The 24,354-nt window shown below is 35.5% G+C and overlaps 1 protein-coding gene across 1 annotated transcript in view; it reads left to right on the top strand.

Moving 5' to 3' along the window:
- Positions 1-24,354, top strand: part of NAA15 (N-alpha-acetyltransferase 15, NatA auxiliary subunit) — a 37,500-nt gene that overhangs the window by 1,782 nt on the left and 11,364 nt on the right. Inside the window, 14 exon segments of the mRNA XM_032223519.1 lie at positions 7,534-7,618; positions 8,395-8,499; positions 10,726-10,883; positions 14,762-14,896; positions 15,403-15,555; position 16,522; positions 17,330-17,386; positions 17,389-17,448; positions 20,859-20,954; positions 21,241-21,347; positions 22,002-22,074; positions 22,625-22,794; positions 23,168-23,320; positions 24,012-24,140. Of these exon segments, the coding sequence (XP_032079410.1) occupies positions 7,534-7,618; positions 8,395-8,499; positions 10,726-10,883; positions 14,762-14,896; positions 15,403-15,555; position 16,522; positions 17,330-17,386; positions 17,389-17,448; positions 20,859-20,954; positions 21,241-21,347; positions 22,002-22,074; positions 22,625-22,794; positions 23,168-23,320; positions 24,012-24,140 (1,482 nt within the window).

Here is a 24,354-nt window from a genome sequence, read left to right as displayed (position 1 = left end):
ATATTAGAATATAGAATATACACACGTGCGTACACACACACACACACACACACACACACACACACACGAAGTAATGTCGGATTTTTATGTATCCTTGTATTCTGTTTTGCCAAGTTTGTTTAGAATAGGTTACTTTGGAATGTTCGTAGTGCCATTCAGGCTTTTCTATTGGGCCTTATTTACTTAGTTTTGGTAAACATAGAATTCTGTCATAGGTGCTTTATGATCTGTATGCATAAATGAATAGACAGAATAGCAATAGCACATAGACTTACATACCGTTCCATAGTGCTTTACAGCCCTCTCTAAACAGTTTACAGCATCACCATATTGCCTCCAATAGTCTGAATCCTCATTTTACCAACCTCGGAAGGATGGAAGGCTGAGGCAACCTTGAGCCACTGAGAATCGAATTGCTAGCAGCCAGCAGTCAATAGAAATAGCCTGCAGTATTGCATTCTAACCACTGCGCCACCACTCAAAAGTCAGTGATTGCTTAGTATATCCCAATAGATATATTTGCCCAAATAAGACAGGATCACCAGCTTTAGATCATGAGTCATTGTTTATTATGAATGATAGTTTGTTTGAATATAACACTAAATATCCTTGTCTTTTTGTTGACCAGTGAATAGAGACATTAAGTGGAGCCAAATCAATTATATTCACATTGGAATAAAATTTTTATATTCTGAGAAATCAGTATTCCTGACATATTTGAATGTAGCAATTTGTTTAGGTGGCACCTATTTCAAGCTGAATTGGCTTTATCCTAAGCCTAAGGAATACATAGATTCATAGTAAAAGTACTGTGCAGAGAAATTATTATAATATAGAAGTTGAGAAAATGGTTTTGCACCAGGTTGTAGACTTAAGATAAGAAACTTGTTTTAATGTTCCTTACTTGTCCCAACTTGATTTTCTATATTTTAATGCTGTTATGCAAATAAACAGATATTTAAACTGTGTTTATTAAGCACAAGTAATAGATTCTTATTTTCCTGTGGAAAATGCTAAACGTGTCTAATGACTTATCTGAACTTTGTAGAACTTTTAAAACTACTTTTTAAAATACAGAACTAAGATAGTTTTGCTCGTCTTGACAACTAAAGATAGTGCTTTCAATGAAACCTGTATCAGCACAAAATGTATAAAGAATGAAAGGCATGTATCTTTACAATTCTGTGAAGTACAAAATGATTTAAGTGTTAGACATGGAAAATAGCATATTTTAGATAAGTAGGAATAAGATTCGTATTTTTTTTCTCCAACTATTTGCATGTGTACAGGTAATACTTGACTTACAGCCATTCATTCAGTGACTCTTCAAAGTTACAATAATGCTGGACTAAGGAACTTATGAGCCTTCCTTGAAGTTACAACCATTGCAGTACACCGGCAGTCATATGATTATGATCTGGGACCTTGGCAACTTTCTGGGTGCTTGAAAACTGGTTGCCAAGCACCCATGAACATGTAAGCAACATTTGCACAGCTTCCCTGCCTGCTTTCCCAGAAGGTCAGTGGGGAAGCCGACAGGGAAGGTCGCAAGCGATTGCTGCCTGCTTAGAAGACTCCCCTGGGAGTTGGCTGGAAATGCTCCTTATTGAAATTCAATTCAAAGTCGAGAAGAATTTCCTTTGGCACTGAACTTTTTCAGTCATCCTCAAAGATGAGAGGAAGGAGTGGCAGCTTAGATTCCTTCATGGCTTTCTGCTTAGATGTCAGTGTGGAGCTTTTTTAGCTGAGCCCCAGAGAGAAGAGTGAGTCTTTCCACTAAGAGGGGGCTGGCTGAAAACACTGGTGAAATCCAGGCAAAATTTTCAGTCACAGAGGATTTTCAAGCACAGAGTGGAGAGGCTTCAGAAATCTCTTGGCTGAAAACCCAAGCAGGTATGAGGCCCTTACCTACCCTCTCTGATGCGTTCCCTTGCTTCCTTCCCCACTTGGTATGCCCTGGGGCTTGAACTGCAGCTTCCCCACTGACTTGATTGTGGAAAACTTGCAGGAAGTTACTTTGGCTAACAACCAGGGCATTCACTCAACATTGGCAACTGGAGTTAATCTGGATTGCTGTCACTAACTAAAGCAGTTTCACTTTATGACTGCATCTCATAATAACTGAAATTCTGGTTCCAATTGTGGTCATAAACTGAGAACTACCTATTATGTTTAGTCACTTTCAGATATTTGAAAGGCTATTTGTGTATGTGTGCATATTCACACATGCTTATATATTCTTCAGTATGCATCATAATTCAGTCTTCAACTCATTTTCATTATAGATATTGTGTACAATAATTCATTTAGTGACCATTAAGTTACAACAGCATTGAAAAAAGTGACTCATGACCATTTTTCACACTTATGACCATTGTAGCATCCGTATCATCACATGATTTACATTTGGGTGCTTGACAACTTACATTTATGATGGTTACAGTATCCTGGAGTCATGTGATTCCCTTTTGTGATCATCTGACAAGCAAAGTCAATGGGGAAACCAGAGTCACTTAATAACCATGTTAACTAATTTAACAGCTGCAGTGATTCACTTAACAAATGTGGCAAAAAAAGTTGTAAAATAGGGCAAAATTCACTTAACAAATTTCTCATTTAACAACATAAATTTTGGGTTCAGTTGTGGTCATAAATTGAGGACTAACTGTATATATCTTTGTAGAACAGATAATAAATGTTATATAACATAGAATAGAATTTCTGATGCAGGATTTTCTCCAACTAGGATAAAAACAAAAGTTTTGTAAACAGTAGAAACTCTACCATTAAGTAAAATTCATCAGTAGGAGAACCTATATTCCTATGTTTATTCATTTTACTTTTAATACATCTTTCAGTTTTCAAATATGAGTAACCCTTGTTTAAGGATTACAGTTGGAACTGGCTATTCAGACATTAAACAAAGCGGTCACTAAGTGAAACCACAAAAGTGCTTATGATCTTACTTCAGCTTTCTTTTCCTGTACAGACCTGCAGAGGTTATGTTTGGTCATAAGTTTATTTTTTCATCTGTATTATAACAATTATTCACCCTTTCTTCTTTTCAACCACAGTTATATCCGGTTTGTTTTGAGACGAGACTTTATCGGTGTGTATTCAGATGTCCCACAATACTTTAACCTGCTCATTTTCTATTATTTTTCAACTCTATATTCCCACCAATATTTCATTACTGACACAGATGTGAATCATTTTGGCAACAGTTTTATTATGTCATTTATTGTAAGTTTATGCAATTTTCATATACAAGTTGAGTGTATGAGCTACAATTTCTTCTGTCTCTTTGCACCACATTTTTAATTTATTTGATGATTACTTTCAACACTGGCCTTTATTGCATTAGTTTAAACGGTTTGCTCTTGAGCTGCCCAAATCAGGTATCCAGTTTCTTTTTTTAATGTTTTAGTTGTTAGCCTTTGCCATGTTTTATCTTTTTGGGACACGGTGGCTCAGTGGCTAAGTCGTTGAGCTTGTTAATCAGAAAGGTTGGCAGTTCGAATCCCTAGCACCACGTAATGGAATGAGCTCTCATTACTTGTCCCAGCTTCTGCCAACTTAGCAGTTCGAAAACATGTAAAAATGCAAGTAGAAAAATGGGAACCACCTTTGGTGGGAAGGTAACTGTTCTTTGCGCCTTCCGCGTTTAGTCATGCCGGCCATGTGGCCAGAGACATCTTCGGACAGTACTGGCTCTTCGTTTTTGAAATGGAGATGAGCAACACCCCCTAGAGTCGGAAACGACTAGCACTTATGTGCGAGGGAAACCGTCACCTTTACCTTTAATGCATAGTAAATAGTGCAGTCCTTCCCAAGGACCTGAAATAGGTGACAAATGGTGTTCAAGAAGTGCTCCAGATGTTTTGGGTTTGTACTCCAAGTGCCCATCATTGGTGCTATCTTGGTTTTCTTTTGCCATACTCATTCCTTTTGCTGTTTTCAGGTCTTTGTATCTTGTGATTTTCTCCACTGTCTTCTATTCTGCTATCTCCAGATACTGCCATATCCACTATCCAGACATTTGTCTTCCTTATCAACCACTATTAAACTTGGGGAAGGTAGCAGGTGCTCATTATTTTGAGTTCTAAAGTTCCAGAATACTTTAACTTCTTCATTTTCTATTATTTTGTGGTCCCACCAATTGTTGCTTGCAGGCAAATGGTATTTCTTGAAGATATTCCAATGCACCATGTTTCTACTTTGTCATGCTATTGTTTGTAGTTAGCCTGCGCAATCTTGCAGCAGCTAACTAGGTAGTCCACTGTTTCTTCAGCTTCTTTTCTGTCATTGCATTTGCTGTTTGTTTCTGTCTTCTTAATACTGATTTTGTACACATTTGTTCTTAAAGCTTGGTCTTGGGCAGACAAAATTCACCCCATTTATATATTATATTTTGGTCATCTGGTATGCTTCAGTAAATACTACCAATTATTTTACTACCTCCTATATCAAAAAAATAACTGCCAATGCCATTGACCTGTAATTTGGACTGGACTGAAAAACCTTGAATAAACATAAGCTTAGTTGCTACATCATACCATACAAATGGCTGTCTTTAATATTTCTTAGGAAATATTATCATAGGAAATATAAGTGGAAATGATATGGCACTGATTTGCATGTATTTAACTTTTAAATAATTAAATTTTGTAAAATAACTACAAAGTTAATGTTCAGCTCAGAGGTATTAAATATTACTATATAGTGAAACCATGACTATTTGCAATTACAAATTTGGAACTTAATAGATTTTATAATATCTAGATCAGAGGTCAAACTCAAGGCCCGCAGGGTACATAGATCTGGCCTGCAGGACCTCCCTGGAAAGAGCAAAGGACTGGCCTGCGGTGCCTCTGCCAGTGAAACAGAGCTCACGAGGGCCACGGACAGCCCTCACGAGCTCCGTTTTCATTGGCAGAGGGTTGTAAGAGGCCATTGCAGGGGAAAACTGAGCTTTGGAGGCTGTTTTCACTGGCAGAGCACTCGGGTCACTGACATGAATGACGTTGCGTTGGCCATGTCCACCCCAGCCCCTGAGGTCAAACACAACCCTGATGTGGCCCTCAATGAAATTGAGTTTGACACCCCTGATCTAGATTACTGTCAGACCTGAAAGCCATCTTTTCCTTTTTGGATTTCATTTATTTTCCATAAATTCAAAAAATTAATATGTAAATTAATATTCTATATTTAAATAAGTATTCTTATTTTATCAGAATTGCTGCAATGAATGTTGGGATTTTTTTCTTGTTTTGAACATAACTTGCATTTGATACAAAGAAATGTGTGATGCTGCAGTTTGTATGAAGAGTTCAATTTCCTCCTCTTTCAGGGTGAAACTTTATGATTTTTATTTGTTTGGGTCTTAATATTGGGAATTAAAAAATAAAGGCAAACAGGAATGTTCAACATGTAAGTGCTGTAGAGCAATGGTCTCCAAAGTGAGATGTATACATGACAGAACTATGCAACATAATTGATTGGGGTGTGAGAAGACAATATTGGAATGTATGTTTATATTTTTATCTTTAAAAATATATACAAAAGTATTTTGGTGATATGTTTTATAATGTACATATTGGCACCATGGTGCATGATATAATTTATAAAATAAATTATACATATACATTGTGTGTATTGTATATTGGGTTGAATGCCATTTTACAACCGCATTGTTTAGTGATGGAAATTCTAATCCCAGTTGCCACTGTAACCCAAGAATCACTATATCTTTACTTTAGTGTAATAGCAGAGGATCATTAAAAAAGGTTGTGTAAGCTTGACATTTGGAAAAATCAGAAGGTGCTGCTGGAAGATACACAAGAGTGCTCAAGAAACAGCCTCTTAAGTGGTCTAAATTGGGCTGTACGACATATTCAAATTATGGTCTTCAGACTATGTTATCAATTATTGCCTATTAGGAATACTTATAGAAATAGTGTTATTGTCTTATAATGCGCAAATCAATGTGAACTTTAATATTTAAATATTACATAGTGTCTTACAGTGAAAATGTCTGTAGAATAGATACAACTCATCAAAACCCAGTAGTTTGGCTTTAGATCCCCATTAAATCTATAGGGATATTATTGTCATACATTTAAAAACATAAAATTGATGGTATTTTGCTAACTCAGAGAAGAGTTACTTGATAAGAACTTAGAGCGTACACTCCCCAAATGCTTAGCAAATATTTTATAAACAGCCACTTGATTTGTACCATATTGGTCTGGATTTACTTCTAAATACAGTTTTTAGTTTATATGCCACTTTTTAAAGTTAGCCCTTAAATGACTTTGAAAATTAAGAGGACCTGCTATTAGAATAAAATTTGATACATGAATAAAATGAAAATTGAAATTATATTTGATATTTGGGGCAAATTTATCTCTGTTCTTTTACCTTTTTATTACCTATATTGTAAGGCAAGTTTATAAACTTCATAAAGATAATCCCTTTGTGATAGTTTACTTTTTATAAGGCTTGTCAGTTGTTTACTTCTGTGTTTTGTTTTTTTCCATATTGAGTGTACTATACATTTGAAAACATGCTATTGTTATTCCAGCTTAGCAGGATACTTTAGGGCACACCCTTCAAGAGTCATTGATAGAATCAATGTGCATAGTGTTAGAGTCAAAAGAATTTCGAAATCTCTTAACCTCCTTCAGGTTATTGCTGTTCTGGCATTTCAGTCATAGGCTGTATGCAATAATGGATATAAACATGGAAAAAGATAAGGAAAAATCAGAATACATTATTTTCCCCTCATTGGGCATACTTGATATTAACCAATTGATTTAAATTGTGAATCTGATTATTTCCCAGAAGACTTTCTCAAAAGGTTAAATCATGGCAACTGGAATAAAGTTTATTAATAAACATTGGTCCAGTTGCCATGATGTAACCTTTTGAGATACTTTTGGCCCGGATGATTGAGTCTTCATTTACATGTCTGCAGAAGATTATTAATTATTTAATTACTAGGAAGATCTCATTTAATTTTAATAAAAGTGCATTCTCGTCAATATTTTCACTAAGTTCTACCTTTTTCATATAAAGTAAAGAGTTGCAAAAATCTCACAGGGTAGAAAAAATTGATCTTGGCAATCTCTTCTTCCTATCTCATTCCAAAATTGTAAACTAAAATGTATACAGGCAACTGTATACATTTAATTCAGCAAATAGGTTATTCTAGATTTTCAAGAAAATTAAAGGTGGATTTTTTAAAAAGAAACTAACATTCTGATTAATTTTGTTAACCTAAATAATTGCACTCAAAGAATTTTTATGATTTCTGGAAATGACACTTTTGCTTTTATCTTCACTGAGTTCTTGATCATTGGTTTACTGAAATTACATTGCATATTTTCTGACATTTCTTATATTTCTGCACATCAGGAAATTTGTATTAAAATAATAGCTAGATATGATTAAGTAAGTTCATTAATGACTTTGCATGTTTTTATGTTTGTTCTATGATAAATTTATAGTGTTTGGTTTTCTGTCTCCTTACAGAGGTGCTATGAACACAAACAGTACAGGAATGGTCTGAAATTTTGCAAACAAATACTTTCTAACCCAAAGTTTGCAGAACATGGGGGTAAGTCTTTAGATTTCTGCATAATGTTTAGAACTGTTGCTAAATTAGATTCTGAAGCTGATACTGCTATTATATTTTATCCTGAAAGTTCATCAATCATAAACAATATTTTAATATATCTATACTGTCACTGAATTTAAATAGTTAATAAAAGAGTTTAAATGATTTTGTAGGGCCAGTGGAGAACCGAATTACTTGGTCATGCCTTGATGTCCTAAAGCCAATTGAGTTCAACATTTCATTATTTACAGATGATAAGTCATTCAATAATAATGTCTTATTTCCCTAAGTCAACTTTCTTTTCAGAAAAAATAACTTGAAGAACAAATTACAAATAGTTTCTATAATAAGAGATTTGATTTGCAGGTCCTGCATATATAAATATTAAGTTCATTCATAATTGCAGGTCAGGTGTAAAAGAAGAAATATAATTTAGATTTGTGGTATACTTTTATAAAATAAGGTATTTATTTTTAGAGATTTGATATGTATTCTTACTGTGATATCAATAAATTGGTGATACATAAATTAATGTGCATCATTTAAGTTAGGTGCCCTTTTTGGAATCTAATTAGCTCCGTTTAAAAATAATTTATTCAAACAAGTTGAAAACATTTTCTAAAGAATAAGATTTTGTTTTGAGCTAAGGAAACAAAGTATTTTATTTCCTACTTACATGTCAAATAGATATTTAACAGCTTAAAATTTAGAATCTGCTGGTAGTGATTTCTAAATAGAAAATGTATTTATCATTTATTGTTATGTGTTTGTTTTAGAAACCTTGGCTATGAAAGGACTGACATTAAACTGCTTAGGTAAAAAAGAGGAGGCATATGAACTGGTTAGAAGGGGGCTAAGAAATGATTTGAAGAGTCATGTCTGTATCCTTTTCAAATTATAGATTAAATTTTTCAAAGAAATTATGCAAATATGACTAGTGCTTACATTGAAGAATTAAAATACTTATATTCTTCCAGAAAAGCAAAAGTGATTGTTGGGTGGAGGAGTGCTGCTAGATCACACTGAAGGGGACTATAACAACATTGTAAATGGGAAAGCAAGCAAATGGAGAGATCATAATCCTAGTGCTATCTTGTTCCGGACAATTGCTTCCTTTTAATTTGTTTTGCCACTATAGGTAGTTCTCAATTTTCAACCATATTGGGACCAGAACTACCATTGCTAAGCAACACTGTTATTAAGTGAGTTACACCCCATTTTACAACCTTTTGGCTGCACTTATTAAGTGAATCTGGCTTCCCTCGTTGGCTTTGCTTATTAGATGGATGGACGGACGGACGGACGGACACTCCAGAATGTTGTAAATGGCGATTGTGTGACCCTTGAAATCCTGCTACATTGTAAATACATGCCAGTTGCCAAGCTCCCAAATTCTGATCACAGGACTACTGGCATACTGCAACTGTTATATGTGCAAGTTCCAATTGTAAATCACTTTTTTCAGCAGTGTCATAATTTTGAACAGTCATTAAGTGGTCGCAATTTGAGGACTGCCTGTACTTTTTCCTTCAAAGGGAAAAAAACTCTCAATCTTTCTATTCTCAATTGTATGTTATGGGTATAGAGTTAGTACGCACAGACAGAGTTTAAAAGGTACATAAAAGATTTGTTCATATACTGGTAAATTTGATTATCAGACATGATTCTGGGTCTGTTCTAAAGATTCTGATACTGCAATAAATGTTCTACAAATAGATATATTCTAAATGGTTTTGAAGAAGTAGCTGGTAGCAATTTCTGTTTAAAATATAAGGCATCTTCCTTGAATTTTCCACAGAATGTTTATCCTTCATTTTGATCTTTTCTATGTACCCTCTTTCACTCGCACACAAAATCTTGATTCATGTAGGAATCATTTTGAATAATATTATTTACGTCACAAAATATTGTTATTAATTATAGACATTTCCTTCTTGTTTTACAATTCCTCTGTTTTCAGGGTCTTGACCCAATTCCATGGAGTAGGATTTGACCTATTCCTAATCATGCTATTTCCCTTTTGCATCTGATAATCTAGACTGCCTAGACTCAAGACAAACACAAAAGTACTAGGACTTGAATAGATGGTTTTTTATATATCTATTTCTTTATATCTCTCTATAAAGATTGGGAGAGGTTTTATTTTGTAAAAAGAAATATATAAAAACAATTTGTCAGTGTTTCCTATGTTCTATTGCTATCTCTAAAATACTATGAGAATTACTATTACAATACACTACTACTTTTTAATTGCTATTACTATCAAAATGTATATACTATATAGTATTGCTATTCCATTATTATTGCTATAACCTATTACTCTATTACAATTACAATTACCCTATATGTTGTGCTCAATACTGCATCAACATCTGCTATATTTTGCTTTGGAAAAAGTTCAGAGAAGAACAACTAAAATGATCAAAGGCCTGGAGACTAAAAGATAATGAAGAATGGTTGCAGAATTTAGGTTTGGCTAGTTTAGAGAAAAGAAGAACTAGGGATGACATGATAGCAGTATTCCAATATTTGAGGGGCTGCCACAAAGAAGAATGGCTCAAATTATTTTCCAAAGCCGTAGAGGGTAGGACAAGAAACTATGGTTCGAAATAATCAAGGAGAGAAGCAACCTGGAATTAAGAAGAAACGTCCTAACAATGAGAACAATTAACCAGTGGGATAGCTTGCATTCAGAAATTGTGGGCACTTCATCACTGGAGGTTTTTAAGATGAGATTGGACAACCATCTGAACTGGTATAGGGTCTGTTGCTTGAGCAGGGGGCTGGACTAAAAGACCTCCAAGGCCCCTTCCAGATTGTTCTGTTCTATTCTTATTTTGCTGGTAGCTGCAGAGCTCCAAAATACACATCTCCATTGTCTTCTTATTCTCCCTCCTTCCCATACCTTTATCAAAGTTGCTGTATTGATGCTGGGGTGGATATCAAATGGGAGATGAAGAAGGTAGCACAAGTGTCTGCTATTTTGCTAAGCAGATGGCTTTTCCATAGATATATGTTTTGTTATATTGTGTTTTGTTTTTGCTGAAAATGAGTTCAGTCACTTCTTGTAATTTCTTCAAAATGTAAGTCCTTAACTAAGTATCCAGGCTGGCATGTCTATGGTCTTCTTCAGAGATCAGACAAGAAATATGATGAAGCCATCAAATGTTACAGAAATGCACTGAAATGGGATAAGGACAATCTCCAAATCTTGAGGGACCTTTCACTGCTACAAATTCAAATGAGGGATCTAGAAGGTTACAGGGTGAGTGAAGAGTAAGCTTCAATAATATTTTATAGGTTTCATAACAAATGGCTTTTCTTATTTATTTACTTACTCATCCAGCAATCATATTTACATAGTCAAGCATCTCACAGGATTGTGACTTTATTATTTAAATAAAGTGCAAGGAAATTTTTGATAGAATTCTTGATTCAGTGGGACAGGAGGACCCTGTTACAGCATCCAGAATGAGATTTGATTATATAAATGTATGTATAATTTAGCATCTGCAAAAATAATAATAGAACTTTGACACAAAAATGCCTCTTTATTTTCTACTTCTCCATCTAAGGAGCTTATGTTCCAATTCCAGATAATAATTTGTCAAGGACTCTGATTGTTATACACGTAACATAACTGGTTGCTTAATGACCTTCAAAATTACAATGGACTTCCAAAAAGCTATTTACAACCCATGCTCAAAGTTACAGTTGCTGCGCACAGACACACGTAGTCATGTGATTGAATTTTGTGTGCTTGGCAACTTGCTCACATTCATGAGTAGTTGCAGCATCCTGTAATTTGAGACATTTTTTGACATTTTCCAGCAGAAAAGAGTTAAAAGAGGTTTTGGTTTTTTTTAAAAAAAAACACGCATTATTTTTCATTCAGTTTGCATAACAGTTAACAATTTCAATGACTTAAGACCAAAATTCAGGGCTTAATTATGATATCAAGCAATCCTTGGACAAGTAGTCCTCAGCCTATACTAGTGATGGTGAACCTTTTTTGGCTCGTGTGCCATAAGTGGGGGGAGCGCAGGGGGATTGTGCGTGGGCGTGCCACATCCATAATGCAGTGCACGACCACCCGAGCGCGCATGCGTGCATGACAGGTGCAACCCCCATTTTTTGCATGCTTTTTTTGCCCTCCCCAAGTTCCAGAGGCTTTATAGGAGCCTAGGGAGAGCGAAAACAGCCTCCCCTGGCCCCCGGAGCTTCCCTGAAGCCTCCGGAGCACAAAAAATTAGCCCTACGGGCAAACTGTAAGTTCAGGAATAGACTTCTGGTTTGCTTGTAGGGTCGTTTTTAGTCCTCTGGAGCCTTCAGGGACCTTGAGGAGGCTTCCCTGAAGGCTCCGGAGGACTAAAAACAGCCCTACGAGCAAATCGGAAGTTTGTTCCCGAATTTCTGGTTTGCCCATAGGGGCGGTTTTTTGCACTCCGGAGGCTTCAGGGAAGCTCCTGAAGCCTCCGGGAGGGCATGGGGTGGGGGGCTGTTTTCGCTCCTATAAAGTCTCTGAAGCCTGGGGAGGGTGAAAAAGGCTTTAAAAAGGCTGAACTCAGCTGGCCAGTGCACGCTGGCCAGCTGGCAGGGCTAATGCCTCGGGTGCCTTGACAAATGGCTCCGTGTGCCACCTGTGGCATGCGTGCCATAGGTTCACCATCCCAGGCCTATACCATTATTTCAGCAGTTGTTCAAAATTACGGTGGTGTTGAAAGAATTGTGGCTATTATTGATTTTTGGAGTTTTGGCTATCCTAATACCCAGCAGTCACATGATTGTGATCAAGAGATTTGATAACTGCTTTACACTAATAACAGTTGCAGAACCCTGTAATCACTTAATTGGCATTTGCAACCTTCCCTGCTAGCTTCTCCCAAAAATCAGTGGGAGGCCGGCAGGAAAAGTTGCAACTCATTGGAGTAAATATCCTGCACAACGCAGCCTGCCCAAGCTCCCCTCAGGCCAGCTGGTCATGAACCCTATCTCTCTCACATCCCTTCCTGATCCATGCCTCTTGCATATTTAAAACTCTTTTGTCATTGTACATATATACACAGTATATATGATACAATGAAATTCACATAACACCCAGAGACCAGGCTCAACATACATGACAATCCCTAAACACATTCCCACCCACCCCTTAAACCACTCAAGCATCCACACAACAGACCAAGTAATGCTGTCCAATAGCTCACTGATCGTGGCCCTTTAGTTCATTGTTGAGTGCAATTATAGTTCTGGGAGAAAAACTATTCAAAAGAAGTGTGGTCTGAGTTTTAATTATTCTGTATCTTCTGCCAGAAGGCAACAGTCCAAAAAGATTAAGCAGGATGGGAAGAGAATGTTGTACAACTTCTCAAACAGCGGGATGCGAAGATGTCATCCATGGCTGGTAGCTGGACCCGATGATATTCTGGGCAGTTTTAATGATTCTCTGTAGAGCTTTTTTGTCTGCTGCAGAGCTGCTACCATACCGTGCAAGAATACCATATGTCAGGACACTCAATGGTGGTGCGATAGTAAGACAGAAGTAGATGCTGAGATGGATTTATCTTCCTGAGCATTCTCAGGAAGTACAGCCTCTTCTGTGCCTTCTTCAGAAGTATGTTAGCATTCATAGTCCATGAGAGGTCCTCCGAGATATAAATATCCCCTTGCACTCCCTTCCCAACTCTCCCTTGCACTTTCACACACTATCCTTGACTCTCCCTTGCACACCCTCTTCAACCTGTCTTTGCACCTACACTCCCCTCCCCAGCAGCAGCCACCTACCTGCCTGCATTCCTGCTTGTTACCCATCTGGGAATTGCATTGCCATCACTAAGTGATACAGTCACTCTTCATGGTCCCATAGGGAATAGGGAATTCCAGTCCCAATTGCTGTTGTAAGTCAAAGACCACCTTTAATCATTTTAGAGACTGTGCATGCATTAATTATCTTTCACATGCAAATGGGGATCTTATTTTATCACCAACTCAGAAAATAAGTATCTAGCTCTAAAGTGATCCTCTTCACAAATCTACAAAGATGTCCATAATCAAAATCATAAATATATATTCAGGATAAGCCTATCCTATTACAGCAACATAACTTTGCTTTCAAATATCTAGTACTTCTGCACAAAAGTAAACATACAATATGTACCATTTTTAAAGAAAGCTTAATTCCCTTATTCTCTTGTCTGTTTGTAATTCCAAACTTTTGAATGCTGATTCTTGTTTTTGACTCTGGTCCTGAATTCAGTTGACTAACTTTTGATTTTATCTCAGTCATAATCCATTGTTTTCCACATCACAAAACCTGAATGCAAAATGGCGCTCTGCCTTGTCAAAAAGTAAATCAAAACATTTTATCCATTTCTGACACAATCATATTGAAACATAATTACAGGTAGTCCTCGACTTATAACACAATTGAGCCCAAGATTTCTGTTGTTAAGTGATACATTTGTTAAATGAGTTTTGCTCCATTTTACAATCTTTCTTGCCATAGTGAATCATTGCCGTTATTAAGTTAGTAACCCAATTGTTAAATGAAAGTGGCTTCCCCATTGACTTTGCTTGTCAGGTGGTCACAAAAGGGGATCACGGAACCTTGGGACACTGCAACCATCATAAATACGAACCAGTTGCTGAGCATCTGAAACATGATCACATGATCATGGGGATGCTGCAAAGGCTGTAACTGAAAAAAGGCCATAAGTCACATATTTTAGGGCCATTATAATTTTGGTCACTAAACAAACTTGTAAGTTGAGGACTATCTGTAGTGAAATTAGAAGGTTTTTTTTAACTGATAGAACTCGTAAAACAGCAGCAATATGGATTTCTGCTAGATATTGTGGAATCCAGTACAGAAGGCTAGAATATAGCAATAGCAGTTAGACTTATATACCGCTTCATAGGGCTTTCAGCCCTCTCTAAGCAGTTTACAGAGTCAGCATATTGCCCCCAACAACGATCCGGATCCTCATTTTACCCACCTCGGAAGGATGGAAGGCTAAGTCAACCCTGAGCCGGTGAGATTTGAACAGCCGAACTGTAGAACTGCAGTTATCTGAAGTAGCCTGCAGTGCTGCATTTAACTACTGCACCACCTAGAATATGAATTTTATATTTATTGTTATACAGGAAACTAGGTATCAGCTACTTCAGCTTAGACCTGCACAGAGAGCATCATGGATTGGCTATGCTATAGCTTATCATCTGCTGGAAGACTATGAAATGGCAGCAAAGATTTTGGAGGAATTTAGGAAGACCCAGCAGGTATTACATAGATTTATATGTAAGTCAATGAGTGTTGATCAAAACTGTAAATTTGTTGTTTTACTTTGACAGAAATTTGTATATTTCCAAGTATTGTAGGCAACTGAAAATCAAATGAAAAGTTCTTATTTAGGAATGTTGGACATAACTTAGGCTGTATTAACACATCTGCATATCTGCAGAAAGTGAAGGATGGTGTCAGATGCTTTTACTTTACCAGTTCCCATTCAGAAAGAAGCAGGATTATTGTGTGGATGGGGGATCAGATCTGGCACAACTCACATATATGTTTAACATAATATAGATATCCCCTGTTGGATTAAAGTTAATTTGTGAGTTAATTTCTTACTTGTGTTACTGAAATAAAAAAATATGAGCAGTACTGAAGAACTGAAGAAGCTTTTTGATGAGAAGCGAGATGTGTTCAAGGAAAAACAAAGTCCAGTTGCCTTTTGAAAAAAACACCTTTGGAATATGAGTAGTACGATTTTTTCTTGCCTTTGTAGACTTCTCCTGATAAAGTAGACTATGAGTATAGTGAGTTGCTATTGTATCAAAATCAAGTTCTCCGAGAAGCAGGACTTTATAAAGAAGCTTTGGATCATCTTGGAACCTATGAAAAGCAAATCTGTGACAAGTTAGCCGTTGAGGAACTAAAGGTAACTGGGCTATTCAAATTCTCTTGCATCTAAATCTCTTTACAAATAAAAATGCTTTTGTGGTATGATTTATTTAAATATCTGAGGAATAAATCACTGCCAAATTCTCCATATAATCAGTGCTACTGATAAGATTATATGTTGTTCCATGAGTAATAGAAATAATAGTTCTGACAAATTATTAGTAGTTTGATAACTAGAAGAATGAGGCTGGCAAGCACCTTTCTCAGATTTAAATATTATAAAGTAGTTCAAATCTTAGTAAAGTTTTCCTAAGTAATATTTCATCAGTATGTATTCTGAAAATTGAACAAGTCCTGACCCTTCAATTTGACTTACCAATCAATCAGTTTTCTTAGTTTCCTAATCTCCATACTGCCTGTATTTGTTTTCCTTGTATTCTTGGTACATATTAACAGAAACAGGCATGTCTGGTTAATGCTTTTAAAATGGCTTTCACTATCTTTACCCAAAGTTGTTGTTTTTTCCTTAATAATTGCTATAGCTGTGGAAGAATTGAATAAAACTCATTTATTTAATATAAATTTCTGTGGATCTAATATTCTTCAAAATAAATGGTGTTTCCTTTTTATCTGGGGGTGCACTCAAAGTTCCTCAAAAGTTGCTACCAAATTGCAATTTGAAAAGTAATAGAAATGGGAAATTACAATAATCAATAAATAATTCACTTTTGTCTTAGCTCTGCTCACACCCCAGCAGGTTATTTAATTTGGATGACAAACTAAACAAGTATGGTTCTCTGACCAATAAATTGTGCTTTTTTAAAAATTTGTTGACTAGATCAAGGTTTAGTAGATTATTGAAGTTTTTTGCCCTTCTGATAGTTTTTCATGAAGCTACCAGGTAGAAGTGCCAAACTTTCCATGAATGAAATGTTCTAGAGAATTTCAGAACATTCTGTTTTGTCTCTGGACCACACATTTCTGGCTGTTTTGATTTAAGAAGGGTTGTCCAGGTTTTTGGCAGCAAAGGATTAATATTGAAACAACCTTCAGAACAGTTCAGAATGGCCTGTAGGAAAAAATGAAACATTCTGGAATTTTTTAGCACATTTTTTTTACCAAAACAGTTAAAATTTGGGGCACATTTTGTCTATGGTATGCAGTTTCATAAGAACAAGAAATTGGTGAAAATTGTCTTGTTCCTATTTTATATGGTGAAACAGCCCTGAGCAGAGGTCTGACGCTGTGATAATTAAACTGAACTTTACTAAACCAGATACAATTAAACTTAACTTTACTAAACTAGATACCATAGTGAATGTAAACACTAGAAAGCATCCCAGTACTATGTGATACCAGGTAGTTTTTGGAAAGTTTAGTGAAATGTCACTATTAACCGGTTTGAAATTTTTTAAAAAGAAAAACACTGATGCTTATTTGTTAGATTTTTTTTTCCATTCAAGAGCTAAGGTAGCATACATAATGTTTCCTTTTCTATTTTATCATACAACATATCCTGTGATATGGGTTATATGGAAAGAGAATGACCAACCAGTGACAGAATAAGATTAATATATAAAAGATAGAGTTTCAGCAAGTTGCGTCAACCTATTCTTTTTACTGTTTTGTCTACATTTTTTCTTGGATTCTACTAGAGTTTAAAGCAAGTAAGTTATATATGTAAATTAGTATTTTTCTTTCATAAGGAGTTACTTGGCAGAAATAGAAATAAAAATTAGAACATTGTTTTTCATTGATAAATATAAACAATACGCTATCATGGTTGATTGATAACTCTGCATTTTTAACAGGAGAACTTCTGTTACAACTCTGCAGGCTGGAAGAGGCAGCTGAGATTTATAGAGGATTGCAGAAAGAAATCCTGAAAATTGGGCTTATTATAAAGGTTTAGAAAAAGCACTTAAACCAGGTAATGATAAGCTTTAGTTTATATAGGTATGAATAGCTCCACATTTTTATATCTAAAAAATTTTAAAAAATGAAAAATAAGGAAAATGTGCATATTTTCACAATTTGAAAAATTATATAGTTTGAAAAAAATATTGACTATAATGGATGAGGTTCATATGAATGGAATATGTATTTACCTGTCTCCTCAGAGTGTGGTAGTGCAGATTCTTATAGAGTATTGTGATCTGGAAAAGGATATGGCTACTTTTATGATGAAAAGTTTATTATCATATTGAGGTATTCTTTTTATTGTTATTTTATATTTATGTTTTTTTTTCACATTGCTTTTCATTTCTTCTTTTTATTTGTGTAAGCCAGGGTATCAAACTTTATTTCATTGGGACCACATTAAGGTTCTGTTGCCTCCGGGGGGGGGGGGGGTGTAGCCAGGGTGATCATGGCCCGCTCAATATCACTCGTGTCAGGGACACCTGGGGTGACCCAAGCGCCACCAGCGAAAAATTGGCTCCCAACTCTATTGTCAGCTCCCACAGCATCCTGCAACCCTCTCCAGTGAAAAGGAGCTGGGGAGGGCTGCCTGGGTCCATCCACAAGCTCCATTTTAGCTGGCCGAGGCTCCGCAGACCAGTGCTTTGCTATTTCCAGGGCAGCCCATGGGGCAGATCTAAGAACCTGGGCCTTGAGTTTAACGCTATTGTTGTAAGCAGTCAAGTAGTTCCATAGCAAGCTATATGAAAAATAAATTCAACAAATAAATTTTAAAAAGAGGTGCAGTTGTATGTGCTCTTCTGCATTCCAAAATGCAAAGTTTAACATAAAATTAATGTCAGCTATTTATTTCAAGGATGGATGGGCTAGTTCTAATAAACAGCAATGAAAACAAGCCTCAAACTTACACATGTTACTTTTTACTTGTCAAGGGTTGAGTGAATCAAAGGTTATTCTAATTGGAAAATACTTCAGTAAAAATATCGCTATTATGCATATGGCAGAAAATCTGAGTTAACCCTGCTACAGGTTGCATCTTAGAGTCACTTCATTGTGACATGAGAACAAGGCCATATCCTCTAGTAATATTGTATATGGAGGCTGTCAGAGTTTTGGCAGCATGACTATTAGTATGAGATAAACCCAGGAGCAAAACAGAGCACACAGCACACAGACTCTTTATACAATTAATAGTGGTTTATATACAAATATATACAGACAAACATATGGTAGATAAAATCTCTTACTACTCAGCTGGGTACACAAGAAGAGAAAATGAGATACGCAACAAGAGAGAGAAATGCCCTCTAATGGCTACCTATATATATATATATACCTCCACCTCACCAGAGTCTTAAAGTGGCAGTGCCTGTATTGCTGAATCATCCTCATTGCATCAGCTTACAACCTTACATCAGCTGGCAGCTATTAAATCCTCAGTACCTGACAGAGGCATTTCTATAATGTAGTTTATAGTTATTCATGGGTAAGAGTCAGGATAAGATGTGGAAGAGGCAGAAATGTTTAAGCCTCATGTTACCTCATCTGCTAATTAAAAGTGCAGCAATGGGAAATCATAGCCAAAGTTGGTTGCTATTCTGTGGATATACCCAGAATGATTGGAGGATGGTATTAAGTTTCATACTGGTCTCAGCTGAGTATGTTAGTTCTACAGATGTTTAACTTATTCAGGATTTATAGTTTACTAACAAAAAGTAAGCCATATCTCAGGGATAATGCTGATAGATTGGCGTTTATTTAGACAAAGATGAAAATATATACCTATAAAAGGTTTGCCCCCATTTGTTTTGTATCCTCAAATTAAATTAGAGGGATTTTCTGTGCCTTTCCAAAGCAAAATTCCTTGGGATACAGATGATCTATGTTTTCAGAACACTTCTCTCTAGCCCAGAAACTCTGGGTTCTTACCTCACCCAGCTTCATTCCTTGCAAGCAGTAATATACAAGAATTCCTAACAATTTTCTCTGCTTTGATGCTGGACTGAAATGTTCTATGTAAATATTCTTTTGAAAGTTTTAAAGTAACACATTACATTGTTCATTTATAGAAACAATTAGCTGTCACAGTGATACTGGGAAATAGATTTGGCTTTGCCAGACAGCTGGTCAAAACAAATGAGATTAAAATATTTTGAAATATGTCTCCTTCGAGCATCTCTCAGGCCCTGGGCAATGATTAGCTCCCTGAATGAAACTGTTCTTACTCTGCTGTAATGCCAGCAGAGTCCAAAATGAAACAGACCAATCATGACTTGTTTTGATCGTGGATGAAAAATCTAATAAGAAATTTACCTTTAGACCAAATCTATTGATGTATGCTCTTCCTTCATTTTACACATTTTACTATATACTCATTGCATTTAATTTTGAAGAAAAGGCAAGTAATTACAATGCTTATAACCGTGAAACTTGAAACTGTAATTAATACTAATAGAATATCCACTTTTTTCATTTCATTTATCTACATTTATTTCTCCAACGTACCTAATAGAATATTAAGAACCTAAGCATATTGTAAAAATATTGTATCAAAATATTGTACTAAAAGTGAGAAGATGGAATAATATATAGTTTATATGGCTATATTTAATATCTGTCTGTATGCATGTCAGATGCACCTACAAAGCTATCCAAAGGGTGCTTCTGGATTGAAAAGATTTGCCAGTGACAACCCTTGCCAGGGATGCCAGTTTGCCAAAAGTACAGGTGTCAAACCTGATTGCTTCATGTGATGTATAGCAACTTTTTTTGCCTTTGCAGAGCCAGGGTGGGTGTAGCCTGTGCGTGATACATCCAGCCCATGGGCCACCAGTTTAACAGGCCTTAATACAATCTTCAGGGAGGATTTTTTCATGTCTCTCAGATTTAATAAAAGATCGAGGTAGTTCTATATTAACATTTTACAGAGATACTTTTAGTTTCTACAAATATCATTCACCTCTGCAAATGTCAATATACTTTTGGTTGAACTTCTTTTGATTGTTAGGTATACATCTCTGTGTGTGATTTTTGAAAACTAGCTTGACTTGTGTAACAAAGTAGGGGATATAGGAAAACTACGGTGACAAGCCAATGAAAGGTAGGCAGGTGGCATGTCTGATCAATAACGTTTTTTTTAATATGAGATTGCTGAGATAATTGATTCATAGGATCTAGCTTTTAAAATTTTGCTTATAATTTGGCCCGAGGGACTGCTGTTTAAGAAACAATGATTATTTTGCCAAAATCCTGGTCATACTGAAGGGTAACTCTGGAATTGTCACTTTGATATTTAGCCAAATTAATTCTGTTTTGATTCTATAGCTTCTATTATATTTTAAAATCTATGGCAGTTAATGTAAGATTTGATTGGCAGCTTAGATTGGATGTGAATATAACAACATGATTTTGTTATCCTAGCTAATATGTTAGAGAGGTTCAAAATCTATGAGGAAGCCTGGACTAAATACCCAAGGGGACTGGTTCCAAGACGACTGCCATTAAACTTTTTATCAGGTAAGTTTTGTTTTGATACTTTACCTAACTGTAAAAGAGACAGAGAGGATTATTTTGGTATGATATCTTTTATCATTATCTTCATTTCAGAAATGTCAGAAAAGTTCTATTTAGCCTTGTATAGACATTATAAAGTATTGAGCCAACAGTGCTAACCAGGTATAGAACGGTATAGAATTCTAATTCGATACATCTAATTCTTAGTGTTTATCATTGGAGAGGAGTTAGCATTTATTTGGTTTGAAACAACATGCTTGCAGCAAAATTCATACATATTTTTCTTTAGGTGACAAGTTCAAGGAATGTTTGGACAAATTTCTGAGGATGAATTTCAGCAAAGGCTGCCCGCCAGTTTTCAATACATTACGGTCACTATATAAGGATAAAGAAAAGGTTTGTGCATGTATTTTAATGATTTGGACTGTTTTCTAATATAATTTTCAACCCAACTGTTATGTCCACTGTATAAGTAGTCCTCGAGTTATGAATGGAATGGAGCATACCTATTCCATTTGTAACCCGAGGATTCATGGGAATGAATCTCATACCTTGAACGGAATCACTCCCTTCTTTCACCACGCATTGCTAATTGAAAGACCGTTGGCTTACCTGAATGGTCGTTCTCTAGGCGCTGCGGAGTGTCCAAGCACGTGTTAACTTCAGCTTGCTACCCAAGGAACTGAGTTTTAAAATTGATCGTAGCTCCGCCTCTTGGCTGCCTCAGAGGCTCAGTTTCGAAAAATGAAGAAGATCAAATAGTCCACAACTCGAACCAGTCTAAGTCCAAGTCCAAGACATAAGGTGACAAAAGACACACCTCGCGGCCCCACCTCAAAGGTGGGTTTGGACACTCCGCAGCGCCTAGAGAACGACCATTCAGGTAAGCCACTTTACTTAATACACTTCTGGTGCAAAAATGAACCCCATCATATTGTAACACAGATACATTAAGAATCATAATTGTTTTTAGATTTCTAATGAATAAAGAATGCATTTGTTCTACAATCCATTGAACCAAAATGTATATATTTATTTTTTTACACATAGGTGGCAATCATAGAGGAACTGGTGGTGGGTTATGAAACTTCTCTGAAAGGTTTCAGGTTGTTTAACCCAAATGGTAAGTACTTTGGCATTTGGTATTCTTATTGATAGTCATCGCTATTTCATGAAGAAAATACTCATGCTGATTTGGATCATCAAGCAGTTTTTGCAGTTATAATGTGTAATTTTGATCTCCCCATTTCCATTGCTTATTCCCATAAGCTGCAGATATATTCAGGGCCAGGAGTAACTTGAATGTACCAGATATTCTATCTGGTAACTGTATAAGATGGTTAGGGCAAGTTTAGATTATCAATATTATTTTAGCAGTAGATGAACTAATCATTCAGATGGTCAGATCTGGTCTCCATTTTCATTTTAGTAAAATAGCTGCGGCCTTGAAGTGTTTTCCAAAATTATATTAAAATAAGTTTTGATACATGCTTTTCATGAAATATAAAATCAACAGAAATATGCAGCATCTTTTCCATGAAATATTCTTATAAGAGAAAATGGAATATGTCTTTAGTTAACTTTTGTAATTATCTCATACTTTTATTAGTGATCACAAGCAATATTAGTTATACAGCTAAGTTAAAAAAAAGTATAATATTTTGTCCAAATAGATGATGGTAAAGAAGAACCTCCAACTACTTTACTCTGGGTCCAGTACTACTTGGCACAGCATTATGACAAAATTGGGCAGCCATCCATAGCTCTAGACTATATAAATGCTGCAATAGAAAGCACACCTACCTTGATAGAACTGTTCCTTGTGAAAGCTAAAATCTATAAGGTAAATGTTTGTTGTTATACCATTTTGTTGGAAATCAGCTATCTTTGTGGAACTATTGACCATATATACTATATTTTTACATTTTAGAGAACTTATATTTGTGAAGAATTACAAAATTATAAAGAAAATGTTTCTAAAATTATTCAGGTTACAAATTATGTACATTTGCTAGAGAGTAAATCATGTTGATAGGACTTGTTTCTGAGTAAATACATTCTATGCTTCCACGGTTAATTTTCGAAAGAATAATTTATGGGTGACATAATATTGTCACTATCTTTTTTATCCTGACATTTTATAGCATATCAAAAAATGATGTGCCAAACTGCAGTTAATATCATATAGCTAACTTGTTTCTCTCCTGTCATTTAAGCATGCTGGAAACATAAAAGAAGCTGCAAGGTGGATGGATGAGGCTCAGGCCCTGGACACAGCAGATAGATTTATCAACTCCAAATGTGCAAAGTACATGTTGAAAGCCAGCTTGATAAAAGAAGCTGAAGAAATGTGTTCTAAATTTACAAGGGTTTGTTCAGCTCATATTTTTTTACTTTAATGCATGGCAATTAGAGTGTCAACCATTACATTGGGGAGTACTGTGCATTATTGCCTTTTAAAGTGTTTTTTGGATGCTAAAACCTGATATAAACATGAAAAGGATTGTTATAGTCTGTCTATTATTTTATTTTTATATTAGAGCTATTTAGTTTCAATTTATATTTCTATAGCAGTGGAAGTACCCAGGAAAAATATGAATCCATTAAACCTTTCTGCTCTTATTGCCCAGTGATAAGTTTTTCTCTGTTCACTTAAGAGGTTGCTGCAGTCATTTCCATGTTTTGGCTGCTCATGACATTATTTGGCTTTCTATTTTCTATTCCAGTATGGAATTATTTTTTTAAGAGTTGTTAACATTGCATTTTCACAAAGTAACATTCTTGGTTAGTTGCAGCCTGATCAATGTATTATGTTTTTATGAGGAAGTACCTCAGCTCCCAGCTGCTAATAGGAATGGAACATATAGAATTCTGAATCTTTTGCATTTGGTTCTATGGGTGTATATGGCTCCATTTCATAGCAGCATATTTTTCTTGTGCTAAGAGCTGCTCATTATAAAACATAAAATAAACTTCATAATAAAAAATAATGATCTACAGTTTCCTTTTTTAATATAGTAGCAAACGGTCATGCCTGACATTTCTATTTTTTCTTTCTAGGAAGGAACATCAGCTGTGGAAAACCTGAATGAAATGCAGTGTATGTGGTTCCAAACAGAATATGCCCAAGCTTATAAAACAATGAATAAATTTGGAGAAGCACTTAAAAAATGTCATGAAATTGAGAGAGTATGTATTTAATGACCTCAGTATTAATACTTCTTGTCTTATTTTTCAGGGATAAACTTTGAAACAGTTTTTTTTTGTTACAAGGGCTTATTTGTGTTGCATGGTATATTTTTGTTTTCATTCATTATTTAATAATGGGTTTTTTTATTTTTTATAGTTAATAGTTTTGTTTTTATTTCTTTGTAAGAGCACTATTTTTTGTGTTTCTATCTAA

The sequence above is a fragment of the Thamnophis elegans genome, chromosome 9 (assembly GCF_009769535.1).
Source record: "Thamnophis elegans isolate rThaEle1 chromosome 9, rThaEle1.pri, whole genome shotgun sequence".
In the NCBI taxonomy this organism is placed as follows: Eukaryota; Metazoa; Chordata; class Lepidosauria; order Squamata; family Colubridae; genus Thamnophis; species Thamnophis elegans.
Note: the sequence above shows the minus strand (reverse complement) of the source record. Positions and strands in the feature narration are given on the sequence as shown.